The 14,985-nt window shown below is 36.2% G+C and overlaps 1 protein-coding gene across 1 annotated transcript; it reads left to right on the top strand.

Annotated features, from left to right (window-relative positions):
- Window positions 1-765: 765 nt before the first annotated feature.
- Window positions 766-9,254, top strand: LOC149791521 (uncharacterized). Its single transcript, XM_089970048.1, has 6 exons — window positions 766-986; window positions 2,393-2,555; window positions 3,096-3,273; window positions 6,470-6,677; window positions 7,705-7,922; window positions 9,006-9,254. The coding sequence occupies exons 1-6, from the start codon at window positions 902-904 to the stop codon at window positions 9,174-9,176; spliced, it is 1,023 nt and encodes a 340-aa protein (XP_089826174.1). The 5' UTR covers window positions 766-901; the 3' UTR covers window positions 9,177-9,254.
- The last annotated feature ends 5,731 nt before the right edge of the window (window positions 9,255-14,985 follow it).

The raw sequence follows: 14,985 nt of genomic DNA, 5'->3' as shown, positions 1-14,985 counted from the left end.
TATCACACAACCTGCGAAAAGATGCCATGCTATATGTTATTCATGGTGAACGTCTTAGCGGGGGTCTTGAAGACCGTGCCATTGTCGGGACTTATCATATTAACGAAACCGAAGCTTTCTTAAGTATTATAACCGTCTTGTCAGGACACCAAGACGATAGGTTAGAGGTGCGTGTCAGCAAAGAAACTTCCCTCCAGCCGTGCCTGGATCAATTAAAGCTTCACATCAGCTCCTCATAGAGGAATTATAATATCTCTGTATCCACACGATTTTCATGTAAAAATGTTTTACTATCTGAGGCTGAACAGCGGCGAGCCATCTACAAAATGTAAAGGTAGATGTACTTCATGGCGTTAGCACAAAACTTGCAACCGTGTCTGTAGGCATCGGCGTGGCGGTGATTGGCATATTGTCAGCAATAATTACAGTCACTGTCGCTGTTGTCATCAAAGCTAGCGTTTTAGGTTGTAGGCTGTTTTCTGTGACTAGTAATATAACAAACAAACAAAAACACAAAGAAATTTGCGCCATGACCTGAACAAAGATCATTACAATCCAACAACAGAAAAAGGGGTACTAATACTACGAGTTAGAACCAAAGAAGTAAATTTGAAGCCTTTATTTTTTAAAGTATTTGTATCACGTCGAATCTTAGGTTAGTAAAATTCTCGGTTTTATTGTTTAAGCATACATTGTTTTACCTGGATAAGTAAACAGGTCTTCTGGAGAGCACTTTAAGGAATGTGTCATGCGTACTCATCCAAAACTAACAGGAGGGTAATATATAATCAACGTGTTGAATATATTAATATGTGTGTAATATAAACATCGTTATAAAACATCTAGTTTCATTATTTCAGCTCGACACTGAAGCAGACGAGTATATCCCACATCTGATATCATGTGGAAACTATTGTTTAGTATTTTGTTTATGTACGCCACTGTAGAGGGCATTCTGGTACCGCTTGATTCTTTCAGTCAGGACAGTAAGTATATTATTTGTATATTATTAATGGCTAATGTGTTTGAAACGTATATTAGCATGCTTAATATCAATACCAAAACTGGAGTGAATTAACAATATTCGGGAACATTCGCGAATATTAAGAGAGAATATCTCTCCAAAATTACACAGGTACCTGATTTATCAAACACTAGTCAATTATTATACTTCAGAACTAATCATTTTCACTCTCACAGAATGGTCTGATGAGTATATATTCAATATGTATTCAATATGATCAGAGGCGCAGGGGGCTGACAGTACGCACCATGTCAATGTTATATGGATCAAAGACATACAAGTTTGAAGCAAAACGAAATAAATGTATAAATGTAATTAACTAAATCAAGAATTAAACAGTAAATGAGAGAGAAGTCATTATAACACTAACATTCCTCATTGACCATTTTCATTTAATTATGGTTGTGGGATGTCTAAACTTGCAACTGTATGTGCCAAAGTCGTTTAATGTTGCTACTTTCTATTAAATTAAGACTATCGTAGATTGTTCATCGTTCTCGTTGTTCTATGTCACTTTTCAACACTAAATATGGGGTTTATTAGGGCCTGAGTTGAAATATAGTACAAACGAGGTGGAATATTTCCATAATAAATAATAGACAATACACAAAATAATGTTCAATATTTTTTTTATCCTAATCACATTCCCACATCGGAGAGTTTACAAAACATTGTAATTGTCATAGGTAAGAGGTCTACATCCATGTCTGCGTTTGTCGTGTAGGATATTTAGGTAAGTATGCCAATATCATACAAAGTAAGCGTTTTATCAGTTGGATTAGATTAGCTATGCCTTAAAGTGGCCACATAGATAGCATTTTGGACATTGTCAGAGAAAGTGTGTTCCATACGGAAATCGGTGAAAGGAAAGAGACATGTGAAAGATTTCGTTCTGAATCTTCTTTGAGCAGTTATAATATACGTCACGCGCATATTCAAACATTGGCCTTAGGACTAGTGTATAAAGTTTATCCAAAGTTATCATATTAAAAGGTGTGTGGAGGGCTATGGCGGGTTCTGAAATCATCACATCTGAGCTATCTTACTAAAATGTTAGATATGAAGATATATAAATTTCATTCCTTACTTTGACATATGAAAACAAAAGAAAATATGACATTTATATAAACAAGAATACAACTTGTTTCTGTTAGGTATATAAAAGGACACGAGTTTCAGTCTTTGCCACTCTATCCCTTCCTTCTCCATATTCCTTCCAACAAAAAAAAATTTAAAATATGAGCTAGCCAAGCCACTGCATAACAATCATCAATTCAAGAATATAAGAAAAACATTCTCATGTTAACATACAATTTTTAATGTTAACGATTTTTACAGTTTTTGTACATTTTTTATTCTGCATTTCAGCGTTCGTTAAGCTATTCCGACAGGTACTTTTAGAGAAAGTGGCAGTAGAATGGAACGTCACGGTAGAACAGAGTAATGTGCTGAAAACCAAAAACACCGAATGCAACGGCAAAATAGACGCAACGATTAATGCATGCAAGTCAGAAACGCAGAGCACGTGTGGGTATGTGATAGAAAAATTACATTTTGTTTGTTTAGAACTAAAATATCTTTCAACAACGCATTATGATTCCTTAAGCGCAAAATATACGAATATACTGCACATTAGATGGCTATGTTTAATGACGTAAAACTGTAATAACCGGCATTTGTTTTGATTTCCATACATTTTGTAAAATGAAGTAATATCATCGTTTATAAAACAAAAACCAAATTGAGCATAATCATAACTTTCAAAAAAATATTAAATTATGCAATTTAAACATATTCAAAAGGATTCTGCGAGTATCACGTTCTATGCCTATAAGAAATAAACATAAATAATATTGAACTTGTAACTTGTTTCAAACATTCCTCCATGAATTTACAGCTGCACCATCTACAATGTGCATCGAGGACTTTGTTATTTGTATGTTATCGGGCAGAAACGCTTTTTCTAAATACAAGATACAAAGCAAATATATTATTATTTCAAAATAGATCTATTGATGTAGGATACTCAGTTATCGTCCTCTGTATAACTGTATTAGCTATTCTCTTTCAGACAATCTCCTTCCTTTACGGACTATCTGAACTTAATTAATCCCTATACGTACATGAAGGGCCCTCTTGACGATATTGGACACAGCATTGCAGGCGTGGGAAATCTGATATATGATGGCGGGAAGCAGTTTGTCTCCTCCATGAACGGACTGGTTAGTTCGACTGGCAAGGTATTTACGGTAAGTGACTCAAGCAAAAGTTATCTTTACATTATTTGAGGAAGAGTCTTCATATCGCTGTTAGAACATATATGTGTTTTACTATTGCTTTTCTGTTCCATTCTTGTCCTTGGATGGTGCAAACGTTTGTAGAAGTCCATCCAGATAAAAGATGTGTTTGGAGTTCACCATTCGACCTTTACGTCTTGTCGCCTGCGTAACACCACTTGATAAACCTTTGTGAGATTTGACATTGTTTGTCAGAACTTGTTGTTCAATTACGTCAGAAAGAATTTCATTTATATGGCTGCGGTACGCGGTAACTTTTAATCTAGTTATCAATCAAACACTCAAATTTTATCCAGTATTACATGTTCTTTGTTGTTACGACTGTTTCTAATGTATGTCTTTAATGAAGGTTTTGAAAAGAAGCATCACTGAGTAAGAGCATGATGACCCCTAAATCCTTTCCAGGCATTTCTCCCCTCCTTTCCTCTTAAGATTATTTCCTAGAACACTAGTGTGTATTAGGCACATGCTATGTATAACTCATTAATTCGCAACGACATCATGACCAAAAAAAAGAAAGCACACTTAAAACACAGTATAACTGCTAGTATTGGATCGGTCATCGTCGCGTTTAGACTTGACTGCACCTGTGTTCTGGAGCCTAGTTCTGCCCTAATGTAAAGCAGCCTCAGACCAAATTGGAAAGTCCTCAGCCTTTTTTGTCAATACCTTGTAAAAACAAAAATCAAGAAAAGAGTGCTTCTTTTGGTGTTGCAGCGAACCTATGGATTGCATTTACGGTATATCTTTGCAATCTATGTTACAATAGTGAACACGTCTCCATTATAAACGCTACTCTCTGACATGTTATTTCATAAAATGCATATTAAGTCTAATGATTTTAAATTGCGTCAGTCCTTAAAGCTTTATTATTATTATTCTGATTATTATTATTATTATTATTATTATTATTGAAATGGCATTAATATTATTATTATCGTCATTTTCATCATCATCATCATCATCATCATCACTACCAACGATTCTAGCAAACATGATGTATTTGTTAATAATATTGACATAAAAATATATTATTATTGCTATTAACATGTGATTCGTACAGTTTCTATATTCTTCTTGATGGGAGACATGAATGGGTAATTTGTTTATTTATTTATTTATTTATCCATTTATTTATTTATTTTTTTTATTTATTTTTTAAGTTAAAAAGTATACTCTTACTATAGAAGTTATATAAATGGCTTAGGAAAATTATTCATTTTCCGTTTTAAAATAAATAGTAAAGCAATTTCGGAACACGGTTTTTGATAAAACAAAGGAGAAGATTTAATATTTAAGTTCAAATTTGGCGATATTCATATTTTAGGTACAATTTATTAATAATATATGGATAGATAGTACTTTAACAAATAATAACATTGAAGCAGGAAATATTATCCCTAAAAGTATGGAAACAAATCTATTTGTTGCTAAACATTACTCTATCCGCATTGTCGCAATCCACGGAAAGGAGCGTAGCGGTTTTCTGCCCGTGGCTTGAAACGATGCTATTTTTGAGACCACAAAATTAACGCTTTCATATTATGAATCAATCTTAAAGAATAGAAGGGAAACTGATTTTCCTCTTCGCTTCTTAATAAATCAAAAATGGTGGTGGTAGTGGTGGCGTGTGGGAGGACTGTCTGGAATACGTTCATGTTCAAACGGGGAAGGAATAATACTTTCGTCTGAATATATCTTGAAACAGAATCTGAAAAGCATTACCAGAATCAAGCCTTGAAGATCACTGAAATATATCTCTATGATTGAGAAGGAGTGTAGATGACAAATATCTTGAAACAATTCAAGCAACAATGACAGGTATATTTTATGTTAGTCTCAGGTTTGCAATTAAAATGTATCTGGAATATCCACACATAATTCTGAATACCCGTTATTTTTCTTTCTTAGTAGCCAGTTTTCTCCTTCATTCGTTTATTTAGCTTTGGGCTGCAGATGCGTCGCCTCTACCTAGGACCTCCTCCTCCTCCTCCCCTTACCACTAATACTACCTGTACTACTGGTACTGCTAATACTACTAATGATAAGAATAACAATAATAATAATAATAATAATAGAGGTGCGACTGAGGTTAATCTGCAATTTCGTTTTGTAATATTATCGATAGAACACATTGGAGTCCTCCAAATTAATGGACTGCTGGTTCTATCAATTATTACTAAATGAAAAATAAACCAGAAATGTTGACTCGCGTGTCACAGACATCACTAGTTTCAACGTTTTCATTAATCAAAATGGAACTTTCCACGTAAACCTGGTCATCATCAGGAGATGCGTATATCGGAAAAAAATCTTTCTTTGCCCAAGCAGATTTTGTTCGAGTTATTGTCCTCCTTGTCTTGCTGGTCAATGCATTGCTAAACGGAATCCATCGACACAACTTGTTAGAGAATTTTTAAAACTTCGAAGCTATCATTATCCTGAAGATGCACCGGCTGACAAATGAATGAACACCTGAGGGTTTTGTAGGTATTGTGTGTTGCCCTTCTCAACAACACCGGGGAATAGAGTAAAGCAATTGTTACTGTACGTGTTATTCTCATCATTAGGTGACAAGCATATTAATTGGTCATTGGGTTCACATCGTTTTCGAAAGAGATACTAATTTTGATGTAAGTTACAGCTGGATGCAATATATTAAAGAATCTTGTTAACTCTGTTGGTATTGCAGTTATTGATTGATTTCAATTACACTTGATTACATAATGGTCATCACAGGGAGATGTAGATTGGCCACTAAATGTACTTTAGTAAGTTTTGAATACATTATAGTCCAGCTTTGATTCGGAGCAGGAGGTCTGTAGTGTTATAGTTGCTTTTAAATGAAACTATACTTTAGGCTTGTCTCTATCAAAGGGGTAGGAATCTGATTCGGGAGTGGCTGGGATATATTTGTGTTAACAAATGCTCACCATACCTCTACTTAATCAAAGTTCTTTGTTTGCATGTAAATGGCTAAATTGTTCTGCTTATTCTTGCAGATTAATGTCCGTGAGCTACTACTACTACTACTACTACTTTTACTATTACTACTACTACTACTACTACTACTACTGCTACTTCTACGCTAAGTAATTATAGAGAAATGTCAAATTTATGATTAAATTACATTCTCTCCAACCGACAGGACGCATTTAGTGGGCTCAAAGACGGCCTGAATAAGCTCGGTGGTGCATTCGGGTCTGCAGGCAACACCGTACTGGGCGGCCTTGGGTCAGTTGGGGGTGGTATTAAAGATGGAATTTCCAGTGTTGGCAGCGGCATCAAGGACGGATTTACTACAGTTACTGATGCATTAGGAAGTGTCGGACAGAGCATAGGCAACGCATTAGGAAGTAGGTGTCCGTCTTCTAGACCTTTTTAAACATAAGCATACAAAATACTGCATTTGTATTACTATACAGAAGATCTAAGACAAGTATTTAGATCATATTTAATATTCGAAGAGAGTTTAATATTTCTATTTTCTGCAGTGCATTTTTGAAGTAGTTGTCTGTCTTCTAGACCATTTTAAAGCTTAGCATACAAATTAAGGCATTTTTATTAATACACAAAAATCTAGTATTTATATCATATTTAATATTCAAAGCGAGTTTAATATTTCTATTTTCCGTAAGTGTCTTGGAAAGCAAATGATGTATTTCGATAAGAAAATGAGCTGTAATGGCATATTTATCACACATTCTTGGGCGAAAAGGAGAGAAATACTACGATAGTTAGATCGTTGTAAGTAAGAAAATTGAAGCCAAAGCATGGCTGGTTTAGGCCAGTGTTCCCTATGCATTGAAATACCATCACAATTAAAGTAAAGAAACCAGATTAAATGTGGCGAAGCAGAGGCACTGCAGTGTGACGTCATTGGTGCATTATGTCCTCTGCTTATGTGCTACCTTATAAGGTCATCCACCTTGTGTTCCGTCACTGAAAGGAAAGGAAAGAACCCACAGAGGTTTTATTTCTTCTCCACCATGTTATTCAAAATGTTCAAACTGCTTTTATTAGAATATGTGGCAGATATATTTACATATGCACACAATTATATGCCTGGTCTGTCACCAATGGGCTGAGAGAACGATATTGACGTCGAATAATGATGCAAATTAAAGCCCTATCAAAAGAGTTATTTACGCGGATTCGGAATAAATCCCGATTTCGGTTTTCTATGATGACGAGACTGTTTGATGCCACGCAATGACATACGTTTGAAAACACACTTCAAATGCTAATGTACGTTTGTTGGCAATAGACAATGAATGGGGTAAACACGGAACAAAAGAGACATAACGTAGTAAAGATTCAGAAGAATTATATTGATTTATTGTGCGATACTTATTAACGCACGGTTCTTTCCAATGGACACAGGTATTTTCAGGGGGAAAAGGGAGATAACTGCGGAGGCTCGGCGTTGCATGGAGAGATGTGCTTCCTGTCAACCACTCCTACTGGACAAAGAACAGATGGTCAGATCTATTTGCGGCGACGAAGCGGTCGAACTAAACAAAACCGTCAGCAAACGTGTGCAGCAGATCAGCGCCATTTATAATGCTACTATCGATGCACTACATCCCATCATCAGCAAGGTGAGGTCATGTACTGCTACTGATAATAACGATGTTGTTGTTGTTGTTATTGTTGTGGACTTGACAGCATTTTCTAGCACATGATAGGCTATGCATGACGACCTGCCGGTGGAGGAAAAACACGGCAAGACACCGAAAAAACACCGACCCACTTGATAGTACTGGCATGCTTTTTCACATACCAACATATGTCGAGCACAAGGCTCTAACCAACGCAGAGGTGAGATGGCAGCGATCAGTATAGGCGACCGCTTAGACAACTCGGCCACCCTGGCACCCGATTATAATAATAAAAATAATAATAATAATAATAATGATAATAATAATAATATTGGTGATGATGAAAATACTAACAATAACAGCAAAACAACATAACACACACACACACACACATATGTATCAGTGGGGGGTCTGTCTGTGTGTGTCCGACTGTTAAATGTGTATACTTTTTCAACGATTAATACATAGACTTAACCTGTGTAGAAAATATGAAACGATTAAGGTAATTTGTAAGTGTAAAACACGTGATATTAATAGATACAAGTTGTATGGTGTATATAATGTGTTTGTGTGCGTGTGCGTGTGTATGTGTGAAACATATATATGTGAACGTTCATTTTTGAGACTATTACAAATAAACATGTGTCTTTTATACAATACGAAATAATCAATGTCATTTAAGTACATACGTATTGCAAAGAGTAACATATTTCGTTAGGAAAAGACGAATACAAGATAAAACATTTTGAAATTAGCATTATCCGGAAGTAGGATTATTGCAGAATTTTCTAAAACATAGGTTCATAGTTCAATTTGTATTGATGCATCCACTCTGATTTCAGTTACATGAGTGCATCGCATACTCGCAGCGAGAACTGTCTGCAATGAAATATCTCAACTAATTGTTGGTCTAGGTTTGATATAATTGTAAATTACCCAGAGATCGTAATACCTTTAAAGAATTATACAATAGGTTGTCTACTTAAAAATATGATGAAATCTGCGGTCTCATTTATTAGTCTGATTTTAAAAAATCACTTGGTACCTCGGAATGTAAAACATTACATTTTCTCTTTAATACAGATCGAGTATGACCCTGCTTCCATAAACAACATGAAATTTACGACAGTGTTCTTGACTGCTTACGTCAAGGGAAGTTACGTCAGGTACCAGTCAAGTGTAGCATATGCCATGATGGACCTTCCTGGTACAGTTCGAGATATGGCATTGGAATATTGGAATAAAATGGCCTAATATTACGTCTGATGTTACCAGAACCTTGTATTATGTGAAGAATTTATAGAACTTAAATAAAATGAAAGACAATTAGAAGTGTTAATGTTTTCTTCACATATAGTGATTACATTGGAGATATGTTTGCATGTATGCATGTGTGTGTGTGTGTGTGTGTGTGTGTGTGTGTGTGATAATGAAACTGGATGCTGTGACTAGTGTCCACCACAACAGATGACTAGATGAACACAAGTGTTATACCCTAAAGAGCCAACAAATATTGATGTCGCCCAAGGGGTAGTTAATGTAGGCTTTATTATGCCGAATACCAGCATATAAAATCAATGGAACAAACCCTCTCTTTGGGAATAATGTTATGTTACCGGAGTAGAACCAGTTCACGTCATGGTGAATAACTTGACGCGCCTTTACAAGATTGTATCCCAACTGTTGGAATTGAATCACTAGTTGATCTGATACGAACGTTAGTTCGTTACCTGAAGGTCAATGTTTAATTGTCATTGAGCTGCGCGAAATCTAGTCCACTTTTTCCATAAGTGGCGTGGTAGAAGTTATTTGTTATTGAATTCATAAAATTTATAAGAGCTAAGCCAGAAACGTTTATGAAATAGCACTACATATCGACAACAGGAAGTTGCATATTCCTATCCTTGTGTTGTTGCTAACGTCATATAAAGGTGTTCTTTGACAATTAACAATCTGTGTTAAAATGAATCTTATTGTAAAAAAATGAAGTAATTATTATATTAAAAAGGATAGAGGTGAAGTGGCTGAAAAGGGCTTTCTAGCGATATTAAGGATAATAAAGAGAATCGTTGTTTTATCTTGTTCGCATCGATAAGCGCCAGGGTTCGAGAAAGATTTAATGGACGGCAATACCAATCTCTGAGTGAAAACAAGATACAAACAGCAAGGGAAGGGTCGCTACCAATCCTGTAAATATTCCCTTATGGACGGCCCCTCACATATCACAATAAATTATAATTAAATTAACTGATTGGAGTGTCTAGATTACAGTATTATCATTTAAACATCCAAGAATATTACACAAGTTGCCATTTAAACAAATGATTAATTTCATTTGTGCTTAGTCTCTAACACTTCGCCAGAAAATGATGAAGTCGACAAGATTAGACTGAAATAACCCTTATTAATCCAAGTACAAATATATGAGAACAGATGCACAGGTGTGTTCACACCATAGACTTCATTACATAATAGCACGGTAGTCATCTATGTTACGAATGAATGACCTCAATTTTACACCGACGTATGAAGAAAAAAGAAAAAGAAAAATGAAAAGAAAAATGCAATAATAGGTACACAATTGTGAACTTGCAAAAGGTTAGCATCCCCTCCGTTTCCGGTGTGGCGGGCATTACATTTGCTGAAGGAATGTCAACATGATGTATTCATTCCATTAATGGGTTGAGTTTATATGAGAAGCTATATGGGACGCCCTGGGGTAAAAAAATAAACCTTGGGGAGATTGGGGTCCTCAGAGAAAGCTTGTGTTAAAGTGTCCCACTAGCTTAATATGCACGTGAATCTAGAGGGTCAGACGTTTTTATAGGATAAAAAGTGTTTACAGGAACAAGGGAAAATGTACTTTCATGTAAGTGGGGGAATTAGCATTTTGCACTGTATAAAGTGTGTAAGGAGAATTACCATTATACTCAAGAAAGACAGACAGACAGAGAGGATGGCAAAGCAAATTAGGGCACCTATTTTTGTTCTGTGGTTTTTGCGGTATTACAGGAGAATGAGACATTAACTTTAGGTTACCTGTTTATGAGTTTCTGACGACAAAGATAAATTCTGTGTCAGAATCGTTCATATGAAATTGATCTCATTCATCAATTTCATAACAAAGGTAGTGTTATATTTATTGTTGACTAACTACAATACCATTGGCTTTACACCCACTCCCAAATTTAAGAGATGTCATGTTTACACTACACGTATTGAGGTTGCCATGCTACAAAAGCTCTATAAACCAAGAACGGGAAAACATCACCAAAACAAATTCTGTTCTATCGTACTCTTAAATCAACCAAGAGAAACAAAACGGTAAACATTGTTACGAGTTTTTTTCTCTCCCCATAACGCATGTTTTGGCTCTAGAAAAAAGTGCATACTAGAGTGGTCTCTACTCAAGTTAGTCCTACACCGTAAAGCAGGGGCCTGTTTTTAGTGCGTTTTTTTCTCCCTTTGAAGGACGGTAGATCTAATACTAGAAATTTTTCATTTGACACAATACAGCGTCAAAAAGTATTAATCATAGACAATTCTAAGATAGCTTTCATACACAAACACAACTCAACTTAAGATTTATATTTACCTAATGAAGAAGAAACGTTCAACATTTACTAAGGTGGGAGTATTTAAAAGATTACAACATTAAAGTAACATTTCTTGTGACTATTTCCACGTGTTTGGAAGTATCTTAAATCGGGAACAGAAGTCATTATGATCAATCTAAATAATTGTATAAGAAACTAAAGTGTGTGTGTGTGTGTGCGTGTGTGTGTGTGTGTGTGTGTGTGTTTAAACTAAACATACTATACATTACGAGAAAGAGAATCACGTATTCCTACATTTACAAATCTCAAGGTACTTACATTTGTATGGTTTACTTTAACTACAAAATTCAAATACACACATCCTAGGTTTTTTTAAAAAGTCACACCGATTAAAAAAATCCAGCTTTTTGTAAAGTATCACAAGACTGAGCTGGAGACACAGTCTTCTAGAATCCTTCTTTCGAAAACAAAATGTAAAATTCTAATAAATTTAGATCCAAATATTTCGTGATGTTTTTGAAATAAGACTTTTCATTGATCACAAAATGTACTATTGTTTTTGCGTTATTTTTTATTTTTTTAAAAACTTGTTTTGCAAAAGCGACTAGTAGTCAGGCGCAGAGAGAAAACACGTCTGATCGTCTCACTGTGTGAATATCGGATGTAGACGAATCGATGGCGGTAGTCAATCAGATCACGTGCAATGAGTGAGGAATTGTTTTTTCTATAAGGCAGTGTGACCCAATAACGCATATACTTTTGTCTTGTACCTTTGCAGTGTGAATTTCCAATCCTGTAATGTGTACTGTAACATTTTTCTTGCCACACTAAATACTGAAAAGTAACATTATTGGTTTGCTTTTTGAAACTGAGGAAATGCTTCTCGCTTAGACATTTTGACAAACACTAAATAGGTAGATCGTGGGGGGGGGGGGCTACTCCAGGCTTTTTTCTTTTTCAAACTAGTAAATTTGGAGGTTTGTATGAAGTTAAGATTTATTGTACAGTTTCAAGTGTGCATGTGTTGGAAAATGACTGAAACTGGATAAATATTGTTCTCGCGACATTATATTGGTTTTAGATTTCGATTTTGGAAAATGTTAAATATAGCATGCCATTATCACCGACAGAAGTAAAGATAAGGGTGTGACAGTTATTGTGACGGGGTGTAACAGTTTTTGTTTGAATAAATCTGGTACACTTTGTAGCACCTACAGAAGTAAAGATAGGGGTGTGACAGTTTTTGTTTGAATAAATCCAGTAAACGGTGCCGCACAGCTGTTCTCCCATGAAACCGCATGGACAACAAATGAAGCAATCGAAAAATTTCATTGAGAAACCAAAAGAAAGTAAGAGGTAAAATATCGTCTAATATGATGGAGAAAAGTGTTATTTGTGGCACGAAACGCAGAATCATCCAAATTAACAATTCCATAGACCAGATGTGCTTCACCCAAACTATAGTCGTGAGATGAATGTATGCCGACAAGAACGAATCTGCAGAAATAAAATGAGATTCGTAGAGCATTTGAGAGTCAAACAAATTTAAAAAAACTTAACTCATGTTACAACAGACAGGCATGTGGAAAGAGATCGTGTGTGGCATTCTTGAAATGTAAAAGATTCAAAGACGTCTTGGATCCACTCTACACGTTTAAGATGTATCCTCAAGTGGTTTATGGACCTCTAGTGTTTCGAGGCCCCAATGTCACGCTGAAAATATATTCACGTATATCATCGAGAACATTTTGATGGCATTACCAATATCATCAGATTTATCGGATACGATTATTATTGCGTGAAATATGACCAAAGGTTAACACATTCTTTGTGGAGAGAGATGTCAGGTTTGTTTAACATCTACACACTGCATTCCCGAAGGAAAAGAACGCATTTCGTGCAAGCCAACCTTTGACAGCCGTACGTGCCACGAACAATATCGCATGACACAAGGTCAAACAGAAACGTGCTTGCTGCTTGGTCAGTTATTGAGATTGTGCTGTACCTGTGGATATCTCATTCACACCAACAACTTTAAGTCACACGCTTGTCCAGGGACGAAACAAAATCCTTATATCGCCATATAGCAGACTTTGAACACCGATATTACATCCAAAAATGTCACAGTGAACAGGAGAAAGACTTGAAGGAAGTCCAGAAGAATATGACTCAAGTGTATATCATTGTTCTACATTTTGAATGTATGCAAGATACCGGCATTCATATTCCTAATTTCTGCATCGCACGGGCTTGCGAGAAGTGCATCCCAAAACCTGTCTTCACTGTCCCCACTGTAACAAGGTTCTAGGAGGACGTGAAACGCTCTTTCGAGGACCCAGCATTCTTCCAGATTTTGCCAAATGGTTCCAAGACCCTATCGACGACCCTTGGAGCGAAGAGGACATCTAACGTTATGGACACTACCAGCGCTATGACATGGTCTGGCTCACACTTACTCGGGATACGATGGACATTTTCATATGAAATACTATTCAGAACAAGCACCGATCGCCCCAAAGTTATCTTGAGTGGTACAAACCCATTTCCGTGAAAGTGGGACAAGAACGGTTTAAAGATTAAATGAGTTACTTGGTCATTTCTTTGGGTCAAATGCCTAAAATATTTGGAGTAACAGAAATAGCCAGAGGGTATTTCCCACACTTTTTCAATAGCAAAGTCAAGCAACACGCTGTTGTGAAGCCTTGTACGCTTGGTACCAATCTCACTTTTCCAGGAAGAAATGTTAAAATATTTCCAATTCTATGTTGAAATTTTATGCCTTTGTTGTAGAAGATTTTCACAGTTGTTTCTGGAACAAGGAGGTCTCGATCGTTTGAAGAAAGCGCTACCATCTCATCTCCAAAGCTCGCCCATTTGTGTACCGCGAAAAACTTCACGCCTGAGAAACACTAGGTACACTACCCTCTCAAGTGTACAAGTTCATTAGCTGTCGATACTCTGACAAAGAACTGTGTTTGTTACATTTCTTGTGCGAAAGGGAAAACAAATGGAACCAACAGGACAAAATGGGGGCGAGTAGAAAATTTATATTTTGTTTGGAGGATGGATAGGATTTACAAGACCCAAAAATCGTCGTAGAATTTTGTGATCTTTCACTGATTCCCAGCTTGTTACCTTCGACGACACATGAGAAGTCCATTTTGTCAGAGTACACAATGGGCCCAGTTTACGAGAAAACTTACGAACGACGTCTGAAGTTAGAACAACAAGAATGCCAGGTAGGAGCAAAAGTTCAATTGGCGTTTCAAAACCTATCCCGAATTTAGACGCATTGCCGAAAGTTACAATTTTTGGACAGGACACTCCGAAAGGTTGACAGAACACATCAACATGGAACACATTCGTCAATACGAAGGCTTGATCAAATGTAAAGTCTTACATCCCACCAACATCAGCCATTCCGTCTTATCACACCATTCCAAGGAAAACTGATGTCTCCTTTGTTCCGCATCCGTGTCGAAACCTGTAACCAAGACCAACCTTGT

This window comes from Sinohyriopsis cumingii, chromosome 9, assembly GCF_028554795.1.
Source record: "Sinohyriopsis cumingii isolate HCF-2022 chromosome 9, ASM2855479v2, whole genome shotgun sequence".
Lineage (NCBI taxonomy): Eukaryota > Metazoa > Mollusca > Bivalvia > Unionida > Unionidae > Sinohyriopsis > Sinohyriopsis cumingii.
The sequence above is the reverse complement of the archived record's forward strand: the minus strand, read 5'-3'. Positions and strand labels throughout refer to the sequence as shown.

Excerpts from the sequence above, each read along its gene's own strand:
- LOC149791521 (XM_089970048.1), top strand. The coding sequence starts at position 902 with ATGTGGAAACTATTGTTTAGTATTTTGTTTATGTACGCCACTGTAGAG. Across the intron at positions 987-2,392 it reads TGATTCTTTCAGTCAGGACA|CGTTCGTTAAGCTATTCCGA; the intron begins GTAAGTATATTA and ends TCTGCATTTCAG. Across the intron at positions 6,678-7,704 it reads CATAGGCAACGCATTAGGAA|GTATTTTCAGGGGGAAAAGG; the intron begins GTAGGTGTCCGT and ends CAATGGACACAG.